General features: G+C 46.5%; 1 protein-coding gene across 8 annotated transcripts in view; it reads left to right on the top strand.

Moving 5' to 3' along the window:
• Positions 1–21,381, top strand: part of KDM5C (lysine demethylase 5C) — a 49,134-nt gene that overhangs the window by 20,280 nt on the left and 7,473 nt on the right. For 3 of the 8 annotated variants that reach the window (XM_012746622.3, XM_075999800.1, XM_075999801.1), the window contains exons 13-26: positions 9,455–9,574; positions 9,684–9,878; positions 11,862–12,043; positions 12,132–12,256; positions 12,387–12,534; positions 13,190–13,295; positions 13,992–14,350; positions 14,956–15,094; positions 15,729–15,908; positions 16,061–16,198; positions 16,383–16,982; positions 17,266–17,344; positions 17,444–17,643; positions 21,275–21,343. In XM_012746622.3, coding sequence (XP_012602076.1) covers positions 9,455–9,574; positions 9,684–9,878; positions 11,862–12,043; positions 12,132–12,256; positions 12,387–12,534; positions 13,190–13,295; positions 13,992–14,350; positions 14,956–15,094; positions 15,729–15,908; positions 16,061–16,198; positions 16,383–16,982; positions 17,266–17,344; positions 17,444–17,643; positions 21,275–21,343 — 2,640 coding nt within the window. Of the gene's footprint in view, positions 1–9,454; positions 9,575–9,683; positions 9,879–11,861; positions 12,044–12,131; positions 12,257–12,386; positions 12,535–13,189; positions 13,296–13,991; positions 14,351–14,955; positions 15,095–15,728; positions 15,909–16,060; positions 16,199–16,382; positions 16,983–17,265; positions 17,345–17,443; positions 17,644–17,747; positions 18,800–21,274; positions 21,344–21,381 lie in introns of those variants that run through there. The other 5 variants (XM_012746626.2, XM_012746625.3, XM_012746620.3 and 2 more) reach the window with 4 other exon arrangements.

Genomic DNA, 21,381 nt, shown 5'->3' with positions numbered 1-21,381 from the left:
ACAAAGATGGAGAAAATAAGAGAGGAGACAATGATAAAATCTTCAAACTAGAAAACAGATGAATAAACTGAAGCTTAAGGCAGTACTGAGAACATCTGAGAACCAACTAGATTTATAGCTCAGAATCTCCCGAATGTTTCAGTGGCACCAGGCATTCCAGGGATAAAGATGAATAGGGTGAAAGTAAGGATTTGTTCATGTTTATATAAGAAGCTGTGAGATCCCCTCCCACATTGGGCTGCTTCACTCTAGTAAAAGACTGAAGATTTCTTTTTTTTTTTCTATTAAAAGTTTATCGACTTGATCAAATTTAATATCATTAGTGAAAAATTATGTTGATATCATTTACCCCTAATATATTTTGAGAAGGACACTTCACCAGTGTGGTATTTTTCACAAAAGAGCAAATGGTGTAGCCAAAAGAAAACAGCAGACAAACTCAAATATGGAACATTATACAAAATACCTGAGCATTTCTCCTCAAAAGTGTTGATGTCATGAAAAAACAGGAAAGACTGTCACATATCAAGGAGATCAAGATGACATAATGACTGAACAAAACATGGCATTGTGAATAGGATCTATTTCTGTTTCTCTTCATTTCCTCCTGTGTACTTCAGTTACCATCTGATAGAATTTCATTACTCCAACATACTATACTTATGTCTACCTGCCTCCTTTATGCTTTCAGTTCTGGAAGTGAGAGTTCCAAATGTGTCTTACTGGGCTAAACTCAAGGTGCCTGCAGGGCTGTATTAGTCTTTGGAGGCTCTAGGGAAGAATCTATTTTCTTTCTGTTTCAATTTATAGAGATTGCCTAGATTCTTTGGGTCATGATCCCCTTTCATTTTGAAAACCAGCTGTGGCCAGTCAAGTCTGTTTCACATTGCATCACTCAGATACTGATTCTCCTCACTCCCAGTGAAGATTTATTTCTGAAGAGGTAAAAACAGAGTCTCTGGTTTGAGGTCTCCTAGATACAGTTGAGGGTGGAGTTATAGTAAAGATAGGATTTATCATTGTTGCTGAGGTTCTCAGCCATCTTCTTTCATTTGGCTGTTAGAACACTGGCAGCCAGGTCTTTTTTTTCTACAGGCAAAAAATGAGAGAGTTTTTCTCTGACGAATCTGGCCTGAGAGGAAAGACCTAGAGTTTCTCAAACTAAGTGGCTAACCTAGATAATCGTATGGGGAAACTCACAGTTGACAAGCTTTACCTATGTACTCAGAGCTTCCATTCAGCTTTTTCGTCTCTTCCTCTTAAATATAAGCTGGCAGCACAGATTTTTTTCTTTTTAATTTTTTTTTAATTTAATTTAATTTTATATTATTTTAGCATATTATAGGGGTACAAGTGTTAAGGTTACTTATATTGCCCATGTCCCCCTCCCCCCTCAAGTAAGAGCTTCAAGCATGTCCATCCCCCATATGTTGCACTTCTTACTCGTTGTGGTTGTATATACCCGTCCCTTCCTCCCCCCTCCCACTCTCCTGACACCCAATAAATGTTACTCCTATATGTCCGCTTAGGTGTTGATCTGTTAATACCAATTTGCTGGTGAGTACATGTGGTGCTGGTTTTTCCACTCTTGAGATACTTAGTAGAATGGGTTCTAGCTCTATCCAGGAATATACAAGAGGTGCTATATCACTGTTGTTTCTTAAAGCTGAGTAGTACTCCATGGTATACATATACCACATTTTATTAATCCACTCATGAATTGATGGGCACTTGCGTTGTTCCCACAGCTTTGCAATTGTGAATTGTGCTGCTATAAACATTTGAGTGCAGGTGTCTTTTTCATAAAGTGACTTTTGATCTTTTGGGTAGATGCCCAGTAGTGGAATTGCTGGATCAAATGGTAGATCTACTTGTATCGCTTTGAGGTATCTCTATATTGCTTTCCACAGAGGTTGAACTAGTTTGCAGGCCCGCCAGCAGTGTAGGAGTGTTCCTCTCTCTCCGCATCTGCGCCAGCATTTGTTGTTTGGGGACTTTTTGATAAAGGCCATTCTCACTGGAGTTAAGTGATATCTCGTTGTGGTTTTGATTTGCATTTCCCTGATGATTAGAGATGTTGAACATTTTTCATATGCTTGTTGGCCATTATTCTGTCTTCTTTTGAGAAGTTTCTATTCATGTCTTTTGCCCATTTTTTGATAGGGTTGTTTGATTTTTTTCTTGCTGATTTTCCTGAGTTCTAAATAAATTCTAATTATCAGCCCTTTATCAGATGTGTAGCTTGCAAAAATTTTCTCCCATTCTGTGGGTTGCCTGTTTGCTCTCTTGACAGTTTCTTTTGGCTGTGCAGAAGCTTTTTAATTTCATTAGGTCCCATTTGTTTATTTTTGTTGCTGTTGTGATTGCCTTTGGGGTCTTCTTCATAAATTCTTTGCCTAGGCCAATGTCCTTGCAGGTTAGATGTGTTTCCTGAAGGCAGCAGATACTTGGCTTGTGTTTTGTTATCCATTCGCCCAGCCTGTGTCTCTTGAGTGGGGAGTTCAAGCCATTCACATTTATTGAGATAACTGCTAGGTGGGGAAGATTTCTGTTAATTATGTTGGGTTGAACTTTTTTGCTTTGTTTTCTCGCTTGAGCCATTGTAGTGTCTGGGCTTTGATCTTTAGCTTTGAGTAAATTTACATTTGTGAGTGTTTATTGTTCTGATCCGTGGGTAACACTGTTTTGAGTACTTCTTGAAGGGCTGGTCTTGTCTTGGTGAATTCCCTCAGTTTTTGCTTATCGGTGAATGTCTTGATTTCTCCTTCATATACAAAACTAAGTTTTGCAGGGAATAAGATTCTAGGCTGGGCGTTGTTTTGTTTCAGAAGAGTGAGAATGGGGGCCCAGTCTCTCCTTGCTTGTAAAGTCTCAGTAGAGAAGTCTGGTGTTATTCAAATTGGCTTTCCCTTGTATGTTACTTGCTGCTTTTGTCTTACAGCTCTTAGAAGGGCCTCTTTAGTTGATACTTTGGTCAGTCTGATGACTGCACGTCATGACGTCTTCCGGTTTGAATCTCCCAGGGGTCCTTTGAGCTTCTTGAACTTGTATATCGAGATTTTTAGCAAGGCCTGGGAAATTTTCCTCTATTATATTTTCAAATAGCTTGTCCAACCCTTGAGTGTTGTCTTCTTCCCCTTCTGGCAACCCTACGACCCTCACATTAGGTTTCTTCACATAATCCCACAGCTCTTGTAGGCTTTGCTCTTTTCTCTTGTTTCTCTGCTCTGTCTCTGTGACTGATTTATTTACTTGGAAGGTGTTATCTTCAATCTCTGAGATTCTTTCTTCTCTTTGATCTACCCTGTTCTTGAGGCTTTCCACTGAATTTTGTAGTTCCCTGAATTGATTCTTCATTTCTAGGAGTTCAGTTAAACTTTTCTTCATTGTATCGATTTCTTTAGTGAACTTTTGTTCCTGGAGGCTTTTTGTGGTTTCTTTGTGTTGGTTATTGAGTTGTTCTTGCAGGTCGTTGACTTTTCTTATGATCCACATTCAGAATTCCTCTTCTGTCATTTTAGTTGTCTGATTTTGGTTGGTGTCCGTTTCTAAGGGGCTGGTGCTCCTCTTTGGGGGTGTGTTTTCCGTTTGGTTCTTCATATTTCCTGAGTTCCTTCGCTGATTTCTTCCCATGTCAATCAGTTGTTGCTTCTTTCCTTTAGGTTTTCGTTTGGGTAGTCACATGCCTTGTTTATTTTCTGAGGTGGTAGGTGGTGTCTGTGGGTGAGATTTGACCACTCACTGTATAATGAGTCAGTAGGTGCCATGAAGAGGGTGTGCAGGGTGTCCTCCTTGTCAGTAGGTGGCGCTTGCTTGGTGGAACAGGCTATGCTGTTGTTTTTGTGTCCTGTAACCAGCTCTTGTTCCTGTAGAGAGGCACTCTAGTGCCTTAGGTGGTTGGTGGGGCCCTGGGACTTCCAGGTGTGTCCTTTTCTCCCTCTCAGTGAGGGCTGGTCTGGGAGTGAGTCTGGGCGGAGCTGGGTTGGGTAAGCCTGCCCTCAGGCACCACCAATGCTGTTAGCAGGGGTCAAAGTTCTGTTTTCTGCTTCTGGGAAAAGCTGCCAAGGAGGGGCTGGAATGGCCCCGCTTGGTCAGAAAGTCTACGTGTGGGGTGGGGCTGTCTGAGACCCACAGTCTGGAGCGGGTCTCACTTCTTTCCACCCTCCCAACTCCGTGGCTACTCCTGGGCCTCTGCCAGCAGGCCAGACCTCACTCCACCGGGCCTCCCCTGGCTGTGATGCTGGCCGGGAGGTTCCCTGCGCAGGAACGCCACCTGGGCTGTGTGCATGGCCTCTTTTTGGGAGGAGAGTTGCCCTCTAGGACGCTGATCTGCCTCCGAAGGCACACACACCTTGTAGGCTGTTCATGTATGTCCCTTCTGTGTCCTGGGCAATGTGAGACCTTGGTGCATGGGATCTGGTCTGCAGGTCTGATCTCTGGGTCCCAGAGTTCAAACTATATCCCCACCAGGGAGAGGAGTGCCGGTCCCAATTCACCCACTAGGAGCCCAAGCTGGGTCTATGTCTCTCTGCCTCAGGGTCTGCCCCGTTCTCCTGGGATCACCAGCCCAGCAGCTCCTGGGAGGGTTGGCGGGTGGGGAGCTCACTGTCTGAGTTCCCCTCAGTCAGCTATAGGTCCCCAAAAGGGAAGGTTTCATTCCCTGGAGGTGCCTCCAGCTGGTGGCTATACTGTCTCTCTGCGCAGCCATGGATAGGGTCGGGGGAGGGGAGAATGAGGCAATATGGTTCCTGCCGCGCGGCTCAGGTCTGTGCACAGGTAGGTGCCCACGGGAGTTGGGAGCCTGGTGGCAGCACAGATTAACAGACAGTTGAGGAAACCCTAGAAAAGAAAATGGAACCAAATAAACAGAAACAAAGCAACTTAGAGAAACAGGCTAGGCAGAGCAAAATAAACTTCAAAAGAAAAGGAAAAGAAACTTCATCAGTATCTTCACAGATAAGCATATATTGCAAACATGAAATAAGAGCACGAAATTATTAAAAATAATATACTGAGAACTATTAAAGAACATACTAAGAATATAATGAATTCTTAGAGATTAAAATTATGGCAGCAAAAGTGAAAAAGCTTAGAAGATAGTTCAGGAAATCTCCCACAAAATAGAATAAAAAGAGATGGAAAAAGGTAGAAAAAATATTAGAGAATTTGTTTAGGAGGTTCCATATTAAAAAAAGAAGAGTTATAAAAAGAGAATAAATGAAAACAAAATGAAATCATTTAAGAAAATTTTTATTGCCAAAGAACTGAGTTTCCAGAATCAAAGGACCTACTCGGTACATGAATGAAAATAAATCTACACCAAGATATATCTTGGAAATTTCCATATCAAACACTGGAACCAAAAGAATTCTGTAAGCTTCTTGAGAGAGAAACAGGTTTAATTCAAAACATGAGAAATCAGAGGCTGGGTGCCATTGCTCACTCTTGTAATCCTACCACTCTGGGAGGCTGAGGTGGGAGGATTGCTTGAGCTGAGGAGTTTGAGAGCAGCTTGAGCAAGAGCAACACTCTGTCTCTACAAAGAACAGAAAAATTAGCCAGGCATGGTGGCACACACTTTAGCCCCAGCTACTTGGGAGGCTGAGGTAGGAGGATCACTTGAGCCCGGGAGTTTGAGGTTGGAGTAAGTTATGGTGATGCCACCGCACTCTAGCCAGGACAACAGAGCAAGACTCTGTCCCCCCCTCCCCCCCAAAAAAATAAAGAAATCAGAGTGACTTCAGACTTTTCAACAACAACACTGGAATCTAGAAGAATAGAGCAATGCCTTCAAAAATGGTTTTCATCTGAGACTTCTATATGCAGTCAAGTGTGAGAGGAATAGAGACATTAAAAAAAGTAGGTTCTTCCCCCAATTTCTGAAGCTATTGGAGGAGTTGCTTGAGCATAGCAAAGGAATAAGCCAAGAAAGAGGAAGACATGGCATTTAGGACACAGGAGATCTGTCACAGGAGAGTGACAATCCAGGGAGGACAGCTGGTCCAGATTGGTACAGATTAAAAGGCCACATGAGAGACTGCTACAGAAAGGTGAAAATTGATAGGGGGGATATTTGGACACTTGTCGGACGTTAGGGATATATGCATAAAAAACTAAGCAAATTGAGAAATAGGCCTTTTTTTTTTCAGCATATTATGGGGGTACATATTTTAAGGTTTCTAATAATGCCCTTTCCCTCCCTCCTCCCACAAGTCTGACTTTCCAGTGTGATTATCCCCTAGACGGTGCACATCTCACTCATTATGTATGTATATACCTGCTCCCCTTCCCCCTCCCACCTGCCCAATACCCAATTACTGTAGTTCCTGTGTGTCCACTTAGGTGCTACTCAGTTAATACCAGTTTGCTGGTGAGTATATGGGGTGCTTGTTTTTCCATTCTTGGGATACTTCACTTAGTAGTATGGGTTCCAGCTCTAACCAGGAAAATATGAGGTGTGCTATATCACCGTTGTTTCTTAGAGCTGAATAGTACTCCATGGTATACATATACCACATTTTATTAATCCACTGTTGAATTGATGGGCACTTGGGTTGTTTCCACAGCCTTGCAATTATGAATTGTGCTGCTATAAACATTCGAGTGCAGGTGTCTGTTTTGTAGAGTGTCATTGGATCATTTGGGTAGATGCCCAGTAATGGGATTGCTGGATCAAATGGTAGATCCACTTGTATTGCTTTAAGGTATCTCCATATTGCTTTCCACAGAGGTTGAACTAGTTTGCAGTCCCACCAGCAGTGTAGGAGTGTTCCTATCTCTCCGCATCCACGCCAGCATTTATTGTTTGGGGACTTTTTGATAAAGGCCATTCTCACTGGAGTTGAATGATATTTCATTGTGGTTTTGATTTGCATTTCCCTGATGATTAGAGATGTTGAGCATTTTTTCATATGTTTGTTGACCATTCTTCTGTCTTCTTTAGAAAAGTTTCTGTTCAAGTCTTTTGCCCACTTTTTGATAGGGTTGTTTGATTTTTTTCTTGCTGTTTTTCCTGAGTTCTAAGTAGATTCTAGTTATCAGCCCCTTATCAAATGCGTAGGATGCGAACATTTTCTCCCATTCTGTAGGTTGTCTGTTTACTTTCATGACTATTTCTTTGGCTGTGCAGAAACTTTTGATCATGTCCCATTTATTTATTTTTGTTGCTGCTGTGATTTCCTTTGGGGTCGTCTTCATAAATTCTTTGCCTAGGCCAATGTCTAGGAGAGTGTTTCCAACATTTTCCTCTAGAATTCTAATAGTTTCATTCCTTAGGTGTAAATCTGTTACCCAGCGTGAGTTGATTTTTGTGAGAAGTGAAAGGTGTGAGTCCTGCTTCAGCCTTGTACAAGTGGCTATCCAGATTTCCCAGCACCATTTATTGAAAAGGGATTCTTTTCACCAGCGTATCTTTTTGTGTGCTTTGTCAAAGATTATATGGCTATATGAGGATGATTTTATATCAGGGTTCTCAGATCTGTTCCACTGGTCAATATTCCTATTTTTGTGCCAATAGCATATTGATTTAATTACTACAGCTTTGTAGTATAGTTTGATATGTGGCATATTAATACCTCCCATTTTGTTTTGGTTGCCTAGAATTGCTTTTGATATGCGGGGTCTTCTTTAGTTCCAAACGAAACGTAAAATTATTTTTTCTATATCTATGAAGAATGATGATGGGATTTTAGTAGGTATTGCATTGAATCTGTAGATCAGTTTGGGTAGTATAGACATTTTAATGATGTTGAGTCTGCCGACCCATGAGCATGGTATGGATTTCCATCTGTTTAGATCCTCTACTATTTCCTTCTTATGTGTTTCATAGTTCTCCCTGTAGAGGTCTTTTACCTCCTTGGTTAAGTATATTCCTAGGTACTTTATTTTCTTTGTTGCTATAGTGAAGGAAATTGAGCCTTTGATTTGATTCTCAATTTGAATGTTGTTGGCGTATATGAATGCTTCTGATTTCTGTGTATTGATTTTGTATCCTGAGACTTTACTAAATTCATTGATCAGTTCCAGGAGTTTCTTAGTTGAATCTTTGGGGTTCAAATTATAATATCATGTCATCAGCAAACAGTGAAAGTTTGATCTCTTCTGTCCCAATTTGGATACCTTTAATTCCATTTTCCTGTCTGATTGCTGTAGCCAGGACTTCCAGCACTATGTTGAACAGAAGTGGAGATAGTGGCCAGCGTTGTATGGTTCCAGTTCTAAGTGGGAATGCTTTCAATTTTTCCCCATTCAGTATGATGTTGGCTATGGGTCTGTCATATATGGCTTGTATCATTTTTAGGTATGTCCCTTCTATGCCTATTTTATTAAGTGTTTGTATCATGAAAGGGTGTTGAATTTTGTCAAAAGCTGTTTCTGCATCTGTTGAAAGAATTATAAGGTCTTTTTTTTGCTTCTGTTTATGTGGTGAACTACGTGTATAGATTTACGTATGTTGAACCATCCGTGCATCCCTGGGATGAAGCCCACTTGGTCGTGATGGATTATTTTTTTGATAAGCGTCTGGATTCGGTTAGCTAAGATTTTGTTGAAAATTTTTGCATCTATATTCATTAGGGATATTGGTCTGTAGTTGTCTTTTTTTGTTGCATCCTTTCCTGGTTTTGGTATCAGAGTAATATTTGTTTCATGAAAGGTGTTGGGGAGGTTTCCGTTCTTCTCGATGTTGTGGAATAGTTTCTGCAAGATAGGTATTAGTTCTTCTTTGTAAGTGTGGTAAAATTCGGGTGTGCGACCATCTGTACGGGGACTTTTCTTTTTAGGGAGATCTTTAATTGCTGTTTCTATTTCGGCTCTTGAGATTAGTCTGTTCAGGAATTCTGTTTCTTCCTGGTTGAGCCTAGGGAGGCTGTGTGTTTCTAGAAATTTGTCCATTTCCTCCACATTTTCCAGTTTGTGTGCATAAATAGAAATAGGCCATTTTTTTAACATAGTCTGGAAACATTATTTAAGATTATTAAGGTGAATGCCAAAATATCCAGAAGAGGTGAAAATATTGGCTCTGGGGAGGGGAGAATGGTAGGACCTGCTGATTTTGCAACAAATTTTATGGAACCATTTGATTATTTATGTATTTCAGCATATTACGGGACCATTTGATTCTTAAAACTGTGTATGCGACTGATGAAAATATTAATGAGAAAAGCTTGGCAAGCGTAATAAAAAGCGATATTTATAATTTTTATAAAAGTTACTAAGGAAGTTGGAATATTTTGATATGTACGTTTTTGAGTCTCAAATCTTCGTCATCTGTCAACAGATCAAAACCTTGAAGGCAGAGACCAATGGTCCTTTCAAAGTTGGAGGGTCTGGGATTCTATTGTCAAACTCTGTTCCCTGAGACTCTCCTTTGTCTCCTTAAGGACCCTGCGCTTAGATCAGGTCTACAGACTAGAAAACCTCTATCTCAGTGGCCTTGGCCTTTCTTCTTCCTCAGGTTGTCCGCACAAACCAGTGTGCAGGAGAATTCGTCATCACCTTCCCCCGTGCTTACCATAGCGGCTTCAACCAAGGCTACAACTTTGCCGAGGCCGTCAACTTTTGCACTGCCGACTGGGTGAGAAAATCGTGTGGTGGACTGGCAGGGAGAAACAGGAGAGTTGTGGAGAAGCTGAGGCACCATGGCCTCCATACTTGGCCACACTCAACCTTGAACCTATCCACAGCTGCCAGCTGGGCGCCAGTGCATTGAGCACTACCGGCGGCTCCGAAGATACTGCGTCTTCTCCCATGAGGAGCTAATCTGCAAGATGGCCGCCTGCCCAGAGAAGCTAGACCTGAACCTTGCGGCTGCTGTGCATAAGGAGATGTTTATCATGGTGCAGGAGGAGAGGCGTCTACGAAAGGCCCTGCTGGAGAAGGTGAGTGGTGGGAAGAGTACCCCAGGTCAGGTACCCTAGCCCAGTGGAGCTGGGAGGAGGCAAAGGCGGTGCCCAGAAGGAGAAAATGTAGCCTCTACACTTGGAGTGTAGTAAAAATAACTAGAAGCATCTGAATTGAAAACCACATTCCATTCTTTGGTGTACCCTTTACCAGCAACGTTGGACAAGTCAATTTACTTCATTGTCAGTTTCCCTATCTGAAAAACGGGATTATGATAATGTCTTCCTTTTTGGATACTTGAGTGGATTAAAAATAATGTTTGTTCAGTAACTGACCCATATCAGGTGTTGGTATAGCTGGTATTCATCATTATTTAAATGACTCAACAAGATAGACCAGCATATGAAACCCTCACTGCTGATTATCTGGGCAACCTTATCAAGTTAATCTCTCATAGTCTCACTTTCTCACTCTAAAATAGGAATAAATGTCTCACTTGCAAGATAGTTGTAAAGCTAGAATAAGGTAATTTATATCAAGGTGTCTTGCTGCCTTTCCAGTGTAGGAGCTATTATTGGTAATATTAAAATGTGAATAAATTGAAATATGGGACATTTCTTAGGAAATGCCATTTTATTACATTCAGATGGTTTAGTAACTCAAACTAGAGTAATAATATTACCAAGTAGAAGGTGGTCCTACTGTAATAGATTTCTCATAAACGTGTTGGTTGTGTATGTATGTGTGGAAACTGCTACGGAGCCATAAAGTTCACTTGTGTAGTTTCAGCCACCTTCTTCAAGTTCTACACTTTTGGGAAATGACTTAGTAAGAGTCTTCCATAAGATTACAAAGGAATGCTGATCCTGAGGGATCCCTTGCTGCCTGTTTAGGGCAGTACTTTCTCATTTTAAAGCTCATTTATAACTTTCCTGTGAGTGTGGGCTGTAGGAAGAATTACAGCTACAGTCGTGTTGGAATTGGGGGGCCTTGGTCGTGATGGTACTTGAATTACTGGCTTTTCTGGGCATCATTTTCTCTCTTCTGCGCTGTTGTTAAATGATGGCTCTGTGGCTGTGCCAGGCTATGGAAAGGAGCCAAAGCAAAGTGGGAGAATAGACCCTCTCATCCTGACATTCAGAATTCTTTGTATATGGCCCTTACCTCAGAGAAGGGTTCTAGACACCCTCATCTTAGAATCCTGTAAGAGATTGTGGATGTGTGTTTGAGTACTTTTCTGGAGAGAGGACTCATAGTTTGCATCCATTTCTCAATCCATGATCAAAAAAAACCTAAGGACTTTAGAATAGTCTCTGGCTTTGGAGTCAAAATTGATTGCAGTCACACCCTCACTTTGGCAAATTACTACTTTCTGAGACTTAGTTTCCTCCTTAGTAAAATGAAATAGGCCTGTGAAATATGTATTCTCATCTGAAAATTAGAGCTAATAACAGTAAACATTTGTCGAGTACTTGATCTAAGTGCTAAAATACTTGTCTAAGTCCTTAGTTGCATTATGTTTGTTAATCCTCATAATAACCCAACAAAGATGGTATAGTTATCATGTAAGCAACAGATAGAGTCATTGGCTTAGGTTTGGAAGCCAGATTTTTGGGGAAAAGATTGTATCTTTAAACCCTGGACACAAGCACATACAGTTGAATTTTTGTAAGTTATATATGTGCATGCAGTGTCTTCTGCCTGCTGAGCATCCTGGAAGCTAGCATTGTTCCCCAGGACACACCCTCTATATTAACCAGGCCCATCCCTTGGCCACTTCAACACGTTGTCACCTCTCTGGTGCTCTGGTCCACCACTTTCCTCACCTTCTCTTATCCACAAGGCCCTTTCTGCTGATTTGAATCTTATGTCATTCTTCTTTTATAAAATTCTCTGCCTCAGCCTCCCAAACCCCATGACTTTCAGCATAGATTTGAAATAAAGTGGGGTGCTGTGATGGCTGGATGATTCTGCTACTCTGTTCTGAGTCTATATAACCCTTGTGGGTTGAATGCCCCCAGGGCGTTACGGAGGCTGAGCGAGAGGCGTTTGAGCTGCTCCCAGATGACGAGCGTCAGTGTATCAAGTGCAAGACCACGTGTTTCCTGTCAGCCCTGGCTTGCTATGACTGCCCAGATGGCCTTGTCTGCCTTTCCCACATCAACGACCTCTGCAAGTGCTCCAGTAGCCGGCAGTACCTGCGGTGAGCACAGGCCTACCTGGAGGAAGGGGGGCAATGAGGAGGATACAGAACTGGGCCAGACATGCTATCTCCTGCCCTCTTCCTCCAGGTATCGGTACACCTTGGATGAGCTCCCTGCTATGCTGCATAAGCTGAAGGTTCGGGCCGAGTCCTTTGACACCTGGGCCAACAAAGTGCGAGTGGCCCTGGAGGTGGAGGATGGGCGGAAGCGCAGTGAGTGATGGGGGGGATGGAGGGACTCCACAGGCAAGTTCTATTCCCTTTTCTTCTGTACCCCCAACCCCCTCCCCCTGTATTTAGTCTTATACTGCGTACTCCTTGCTGGCCCTTATTCTCCCTCCAGGCCTTGAAGAACTGAGGGCTTTAGAATCTGAGGCCCGCGAGCGGAGGTTTCCTAACAGTGAGCTGCTGCAGCGACTGAAGAACTGCCTGAGCGAGGCAGAGGCTTGTGTGTCCCGAGCTCTGGGACTGGTCAGCGGCCAGGAAGCTGGGTATGGCAGCGTGAGGTGTTGGAGCACAGATAGCCTGCTGAGGATCCAGCACCTAGGAAAAGTGCTACATGGGGTGGATGGACTCTGAATACCATTTGGCAGACTGGACATTAGCAGGGAGCTGCGAAGCACTGCAGTGTGAGATAGCCTGGGAGGTATTGGGGAGGGCAAGGAGACCAGGCAACTTAGAATGGAGAGGAGAGCCTCCATTATAAGAAAGCTAGAAGTGTTTATTTTTATCAGTACCTGGTGGAGATTTGAGAGACAGGCTGAGGGATTTTGTGGGCAGGGAGAAGTTGTGGGAGGTTTAGGGGCAAGAACAGAACACAGATGTGTAAACCTGGTCCCAGCTGCACAGCTTTAGAGTTCACAATAGAGGATGGATTGAAAAGTCCAGTTTCTGTTACCATTCAGCATAGTTTTTAAGCTCCCTCCCCCACCTCCCAATATATTTCCATCTTCTAAAATTCTTTCTCCTCGTATGAACATACTTATATTTAAAAACCCTCCCTTTAACCTAGGCAGTTGGGGGAACTCTGAGTTATGCGAGATCAAGGTGAACAGGTATGGTGAGGAAAGGTGATGGGGTCTTAGCACAGAGATGGAGGGAGGGGACTAGGTTTGGACCTGGAACCCCACATGTGAAACTCCATAGCCCTCACAGGGTGGCTGGTCTACAGATGACCCTGGCTGAGCTCCGGGCCTTTCTGGACCAGATGAACAACCTGCCTTGTGCCATGCACCAGATTGGGGATGTCAAGGTGAGGAGGGGTGGGCTTGGAGTATCGCTGAGGGATCAGGGGATTGGGGACCTGAGCGACAGGCCACTCTTGGCTCCCTTTAAATGATTCAAGTATTTGGGCAAAACAGGATGCATTTGTGTGGAAAGAGAGGAGGCGTGAGGCAGAAATGGGATTTGAGGGGTAGTTGGCAAGGGTATGAGTACAGGATACAGGGTCAAGGGCAAGTTTCCTGGAGGAGGTAGAGGAGAAGGAGGCAACAAGGGTGCTGGTTGGGCCTGGAAAGTTGAGTGAAGTTCATGAAGGTGGAATAGAAGCGGGATGGAGATGGCAGCAGACGCTGTGCTGATGTGAGCACGAGGGTCTGTGCAAGGGCTAAGAATAGTGTTTTTTAGGGCCAGGGATCTCTTGGTGCTCCGAGAGCAGAGTCCTCTGGAGAGTTAAATAAAGCACCAATTTATGACCAGCCCTTGTTAAGAATCTCTAGGATTGGGGCCTAGGAATCTACATTTTTAACAAATTCCCCAGGGCATTCTAATGAGTAATCAGTGTTAGGAACTACTAATTTTAGGGCTTGGAAAAGGAGAGCCCTGCCTATGTAAGGTTTCCTTTCCCCAAAAGCTTAGAGGGTAAGAAGGTAGGTGGGCAAGGGTATCTAGTGGTGACACCCCTAAGTGGGCTCAGCTGAGGAATCTGTTCTTCATCCTATATTCGTAGGGGATTCTGGAACAGGTGGAAGCCTACCAGGCTGAGGCTCGTGAGGCCCTGGCCTCGCTGCCCTCCAGTCCAGGGCTACTGCAGTCCCTCTTGGAGAGGGGGCAGCAGCTGGGGGTGGAGGTGCCTGAGGCCCAGCAGCTCCAACGGCAGGTGGAACAGGCGCAATGGCTGGATGAGGTGAAACGCACACTGGCCCCCTCAGCCCGAAGGGGCACCCTAGCTGTCATGCGGGGACTGTTGGTTGCGGGCGCCAGTGTAGCCCCTAGCCCTGCTGTGGATAAGGCCCGGGCTGAGCTACAAGAGCTGCTGACCATTGCTGAACGCTGGGAGGAGAAAGCCCACCTCTGCCTGGAGGCCAGGTAGGTCCAGCCTCTTCCCCTCCCTGCCCTACTCCAGCCTTCAAAGTAGAGCAGAGAATCTGAAGATGATTCTTATTGGTGGCCTTCCTTGACCATCACACTCATCTGTTGGTGAACTGACTCTCCTCCCCCTTTTGTTCCCTATCTTGCCCTTTTATTAACTCCATATGCACATAGAAGCAGAGATAGACCGGTATAGAGGTATATAGAGGACTAGCCCTATAGGCTGACTTGTGCACATGCATGGAAGCACAAGTAACAGGCAGATGGACAGATGTTGGTAGAAAGATGCCACACACAGAGCAATCCTACAAACTGTAGCAACAGATTACATACAGGTTGTGTATGCAGGCGTTGCCAGCAGGCCAACAGGCTGGCAGACAAGCAGAGGCGCAAGAGCAATGGCAGTACGATGAAGTTGGGTATGTGCAATCTGAGAAAAGCAGGGACTGGCAGCCACCGATAGGCAGAGTACAAGCAAGTAGGCCCAAGTGACAGCAGGAATAAATGCCCAAGGGGCCCTGGCAGATATTTCTGGTGGTCAGGCTGGGCTTCTGGTCAGGCAGACCACACCAAACTGAGTTGTCTTTTTTCCCTACCTTTAGGCAGAAGCATCCACCAGCCACGCTCGAGGCCATAATCCGTGAAGCAGAAAACATCCCTGTTCACCTGCCCAACATCCAGGCTCTCAAGGAGGCTCTTGCTAAAGCCCGGGCCTGGATTGCCGATGTGGATGAGATCCAAGTGAGGACCCTGGCACCCCCCCCCCACCTTCTGCCCTAGGCTAGGAAGAGATGGCACATACACTGGGTTGCTGGCATGGGTTGGTTAGAGAGGAATGGGGCCCAACACAGAGTGGGGAGGTAAATGTGCTTGGTGAGCAGTGAGAGAGGAGGAGGAGTGTGCTGGCCTCTGTAATGTTTTTTGGCAGTGGCGAAAAGAAAAGACAGAAAGAGGCCAGAGCACGTGGATTTATTTAGTGCTCCTGGACGAGGTTCTGGGGCCCCAGGAAAGGGGGGCCCCAGAAGTCGCCCAGCCTCAAGGAAGAGAGGACACTGGTTAGGATGAGAATAGTGGGCCAGGGAGGCGGGTGGTGTGGAAGTGGAGTAGGGCAGGGACATGGAGGCAAACCACAAGAAAATAACTGGTTGGTGGTCCTGGAAACTGACTGGATACTTGGGGCTGAGGCGCCAATCAGTGGATGCAAACATTGTGGGAGAGCCAGGTGGGTGTTCCTTAGGATATTACCTGTTTCTTTTTGCCTTAAGACTGTGAGTTTAATTTATCTTTCTAGCTCAGGGCCAGTCATAGAGTGCTTACTTGGTAGTCAGTAGACATTGGCAAGTTGAGCTGAGCTTTCTCTCGCCCTCGTGCCTAGAATGGTGACCACTACCCTTGCTTGGATGACTTGGAGGGCCTTGTGGCTGTGGGCCGAGACCTACCTGTGGGGCTGGAGGAGCTGAGACAGCTGGAGCTGCAGGTACTGACAGCACACTCCTGGAGGGAGAAGGCCTCCAAGACCTTCCTCAAGAAGAATTCTTGCTACACCTTGCTGGAGGTGAGGCCTGGGACCTTGACCCACAGCCTCCCTTGCGCCTGGCCTGGCTGCTGTGAGACAGCTCATTTGAGAATGTGGGTTTTGGGGAGATACTGGGGAGCGGTGGGAGGTAGGGGAAAGCCAGTCATTTCCCCTTTGTGTGTCTGCCTCAGGTGCTCTGCCCATGTGCAGATGCTGGCTCAGACAGCACCAAGCGCAGCCGGTGGATGGAGAAGGAGCTGGGGTTGTACAAATCCGACACAGAGCTGCTGGGGCTGTCTGCCCAGGACCTCAGGGACCCAGGCTCTGTGGTAAGGAGCTTAGACACAAATGGGAAGAAGAGCTTGGCGATAATAGAGTGTCTGAGCTGGGTGACCATGGGCAGACCGCTTGCTTCCTGAGCTTCAGTTCTCCTATTTTGGATTGTGGTGTTAAGGGGGCCACAGAAGGGAGGGAATAGGCTACTAACCTACTCTCCTATCCTGGGCATGGCAGATCGTGGCCTTCAAGGAGGGGGAACAGAAGGAGAAGGAGGGTATCCTGCAGTTGCGTCGCACCAACTCAGCCAAGCCCAGTCCACTGGCATCATCGACTACAGCCTCCTCTGCAACCTCTATCTGTGTGTGTGGGCAGGTGCCAGCTGGGGTGGGAGCTCTGCAGTGTGACCTGTGTCAGGACTGGTTCCATGGGCGGTGTGTGTCCGTGCCCCACCTCCTCAGTTCTCCGAGGCCCAATCCCACCTCATCCCCACTGCTGGCCTGGTGGGAATGGGACACCAAATTCCTGTGTCCACTGTGTATGCGCTCACGGCGCCCACGCCTGGAGACCATCCTAGCACTGCTCGTAGCCCTGCAGAGACTGCCTGTGCGACTGCCCGAGGGTGAAGCCCTGCAATGCCTCACAGAGAGGGCCATCAGCTGGCAAGGCCGTGCCAGACAGGCCCTGGCCTCTGAGGATGTGACTGCTCTGTTGGGACGGCTGGCTGAGCTACGCCAACGGCTACAGGCTGAACCCAGGCCTGAGGAGCCCTCTGCCTGCCCTTCAGCCCCTGCCTCTGACCCACTCAGAGAAGGCAGTGGCAAAAATATGCCTAAGGTGAGCTGTTTAGCCCAGCTTTTGTTCTCAAGTTCTGGTCTCCTAGTCCCTAGCCCTGTTTAGGCTCCACCCTGCCCCTGGTCCCCAATTTTTAGCCTCCTTTGGCCCAGCCTCCCTGCCCTATCCTGCATCCATTCAGATCCTTAGACTGTTCCCTACTGGTGGCCTGTGTCTACTGTCTTCTTCCGGGAGGTAGAAGCCCCAAGTTCAAGGCTAGGGGAGGAAAAATAGGGCCTGGTTCTTCAGTTTAGTTATCCCTACCCATTCTTGCTCTCCTTGGCAGGTCCAGGGCTTGCTGGAGAATGGAGACAGTGTGACCAGTTCTGAGAAGGTAGCCCTGGAGGAGGGCTCAGGTAAGAGAGGTAGGTCTAGGTGTGGTGTGGGCAGGCTATTGACTACACCAGAGTGACCCATAAGACCAAGGAAAGTCTCTAATCCAGCTTATCCCCACAATCCCCCAGATCTGGAGCTGCTGTCCTCACTGTTGCCACAATTGAATGGCCCTGCCTTGGAGCTGCCTGAGGCAACCCGGGCCCCCCTGGAGGAACTCCTGATGGAAGGGGACCTGCTTGAGGTGACCCTGGATGAGAACCACAGCATCTGGCAGCTGCTGCAGGCTGGACAGTCTCCAGACCTGGAGAGGATCCGTACACTTCTGGAGGTGAGGAAAGGGGTCACAGGTCGGGCCAGGAGGTCAGGCTAGGTAGGGAGCCCACGCCTGACCGCTGGTCTACAACCTGTCTTTCTGCCTATCTGTGATCACAGCTGGAGAAGGCAGAGCGCCATGGGAGTCGGGCACGGGGCCGGGCCCTGGAGAGGCGGCGGCGGCGGAAGGTGGATCGGGGTGGGGAGGGCGATGACCCAGCCCGAGAGGAGCTAGAGCCAAAGAGGGTACGGAGCTCAGGGCCAGAGGCCGAGGAGGCCCAGGAGGAGGAGGAGCTGGAGGAGGAGACTGGGGGTGAGGGGCCCCCGACATCCCTCCCCACCACTGGCAGCCCCAGCACCCAGGAGAACCAGAATGGCTTGGAACCAGCACCAGGGGCCACTTTAGGCCCTTTGGCCCCTTTCTCTACTCTGACTCCCCGGCTGCAGCTGCCCAGCCCACAGCAGCCACCTCTGCAACAGTTGTGACAGTGGCTGAGCCTAGCACAGACCCTGACAGAGACCCCCCTCGGCCTCAAGGATCCTCTTTCTGACCATCAAGCCTGCTTCTTGGGATGTGGGTGGGTAGGGGGATGGCCATACCCCTACCTGCCCGCCCCCGAGTCCCTTGACTTTTATATTCTGACTCCAAGGTATTGTTCAGACCTCAACTCCTGGGGGCCGGCCCCTGGAGTCCCCCTTCCCTGGTAGCCTCTAACCAGCATTCCCAGATACCTGAGGTAGATAGACAGATGGATGGGCAGGTGGGCAGGGGGGTGGCTGGGGCTGGGTCAGCACCATTCCAGAGATAAGGCCAGTGTATATGCAAACTGGGGGACTCTCCTCTCCCTTCTCTCCCCAGTTCTGGCCCTGGCCAGGTCATGCTACACTAACCCCCTTCCCCACTCTCCTCCCCTCCTCTTTTTCTTCCTCCCTCCCTCCTCCTCCCTTCCTCTGACTGTTCCACCGAGGAGGAGGAAACTTCACATAGCTGTGCTCACAGTTTTTTATTTTAAAGGAATTTGGATGGGGAGCTGAACAGGGTTCCCTGTGATTTGAAGAAAGCTTTTGGTGCTTGTCCTCACAACCACCGCAGTCCTCCCTCCCTGTCCTCCCTTGTCGCCTTTCCTCCTTCTGGTTTCATGTTGTAATAAAAGAAGATTGTTGGTGTGTAATTAATTTGTTCAAAAGAAAAAAAAAAGCAAAACAAGAAACTTGGTTCCAACTGAAGCCTATTTTAATTTTATTTTATTATTTTCCTCTTGTTAGAAATAAAACCCTTAGAAACATTTTTTTGGAAACATGTTTCTGAAGTGCATTTCTCTTTGAAGGGGAGAACAGTGCTTCTATCACCTGTCAGTGGAGCAGCTGTCGTGCTGGTGGGAGCACTAGGGCTGAAGCCAGGGAGCTCTGGCTTCTGAAACTGAGTTCTTCTAGCTTCTCCTTAACCTTGGCCAAGATAATCCCGATCCTTCCCTGACTCCATCTCCAAGGCAGTTTTCCCCAAAGCTAAACAGGTGGGCTCTGGCACCTCCACCTAAACTGTACCACAGCCTCCCCTAGCTTTGTGCCCTCCTGTCTACCTTTCTGTAGCACTCAAAGGGACTTTTTTTTTTCATAGCTTTATTGAGGTATAATTTACATACCACAAAATTCACCTGTTTTAAATGTACAATTCAGTGATTCGGAGGGCTGTTTCTAAAGTGTAGATCTGATTGTTTATTACTGCTTAAAACCTTCCATGATGCTTCATTGCCCTTAAGATTAAGATTATATATAGAGTCTCATTCTTTCTAAAATGCTTTCCTGTCTAGCCCATATGCCACATTCAAGGACCCTTCCCTGATATTTGTCTACAAGTTCTTTCTGTCCCTGATGAATGGGGATTAAAACTTAGATGTGTAGTCATTTGCAAGCCCTGAGTTCACTTTTTTCAGACAGCTTATTGAGATACAATTCATATACCATACAGTTCACCCAAGTTAAATTGTACAATTCAATGGCTTTTAGTATATTCTCAGAGTTGTACCATCACTGCAAAAAAAAATTTTAGAACATTTTTATCACCTCAAAAAGAAACTTCATGTCCCTTAGGTATTCCTACCCCACCTCCCCCATTTGCCTATTCTGGATATTTTATATAAATGGAATCGTATAATATGTGATCCTTTGTGTCTGGCTTCTTTCACTTCCAGAATGGTTTCAAGCCCATTAATGGTCCCAGAGTAATTGGAAAGATCTCCCTTCTGGACCTCAAAGTCTTTTAAGATGAGGATGCTGGACTTAATTAGGGACTGTCACCAGGGATTGTTTGTGTGTTTTGTAGGTGTTTGCATGCATGTGTTTTTCTGGCAAGAAGACTAACCAGCTTATATCAGACTCATAAAGGGATCCTTGACCTTCCAAAGGCTAAGAACCATTTTTTGTGGTCTTGAGTGTTCTGTGTTTGGAGTGTGCCCATGATATGAGGATACAGAAGAGGAAGCGAGAGCATGGAGGCCCTGCTAAGCCAGCCAGCTTCCCATCATGCCTGGCTCCTCAAAGGTTTTCCCTCCTCTCAGGGGTCTGCATGGAGGCTAAAGGCTAGGTCCTGATCAAGAACTTAGCACACTGCCGCTCTTATTTTGTTCTTCTTCATTTGAATGTTCTACAGGTTCATTTTGTTCTATCAAGATTTTCAGTTGATAGGATGAATGAGAAAGCCCACCCTCTTATGGCAGCTTTGACTGGTGGGAGAGTCTCAGCTCTGCCTCATCCATCCAATCTTCCAATCGAGACACTGGGCTGTAGAAGGAGGCAGAGGCCAGTGGGCAACCCTGTCTTGGATCCAGTTTGACCCTAGGTCCCAATCCAGGAGAAAAGGCTGGTCTTTTGTCTGCCTAACTCCTTGGAATTGATCATGAAAAGAGGGTTGGAGGAGATGACAGAAGAGACAAGTGTGAAAGCTGGGATGGGGGCAGGAAGGGGTTGAGTGTTGGCACTTCACCACCACTCTCTACTCTGAGGCAGTCAGCCATGGAAAGAAGTGGCCCGATAGGAGAGGAAGAGATGATGCCTACAACCTGCGGCAATTCCCAGGCTAGAGAACTGCTGGGCCCAGGGTGGGGGTCCTCTGGGGCAGTGGTCCCCAACCATTTTGGCACCAGGGGCTGGTTTAATGGAAGATAGTTTTTCCACGGACTAAGGGTGGGGGAGTGGGGTATCATGGGTGGAAGGGAGGTGGTACAGAGTTCAGGCGGTGATACACAGCCTGTTTCCTACTAGGCCATGGACCTGTACTGGGTGGGACTGGCTTGGGGTTTGGGGACCATAGCTCTAGGGTATGGGCCCACCCCTCACCAGTTTTTAGATAGCCTTACCCATCTTGGCACTTAACCCTAACCATCTCACACTTTCTGCCCCCTTCACGGGAGGCGGGGATGCATCCCATCAACTCTGCTGGAGAGGCCCTAGCCATCATCCTACAAGACCCAGCTCAGATCTCTTGCAGAGAGCTTTCTCTGGTTCCAGATTTGGCCTCCTTTCTCAGATGCTCCCCTAGAAAGGGAGGAGTGACTGGTTTAGGGGACCCCCAGATGAGGGGATGGAGACAATGAGATCAGGAAACCAGAGGATATCTTCTCACCTCAAAGTCTCACTTTCTCCTATAGACATACTACCCTGCTGCTGCATCCTCCGAAATGTTGCCACATCCCTCAGGATGGTTCCTGAGTCTACAGGTGACAAGAGAATGGGAAGACATCACTTCTACTGAGGA

Source organism: Microcebus murinus, unplaced genomic scaffold (genome assembly GCF_040939455.1).
Source record: "Microcebus murinus isolate Inina unplaced genomic scaffold, M.murinus_Inina_mat1.0 scaf008_hap2_Mmur4.0, whole genome shotgun sequence".
Taxonomy (NCBI): domain Eukaryota; kingdom Metazoa; phylum Chordata; class Mammalia; order Primates; family Cheirogaleidae; genus Microcebus; species Microcebus murinus.
The sequence above is the reverse complement of the archived record's forward strand: the minus strand, read 5'-3'. Positions and strand labels throughout refer to the sequence as shown.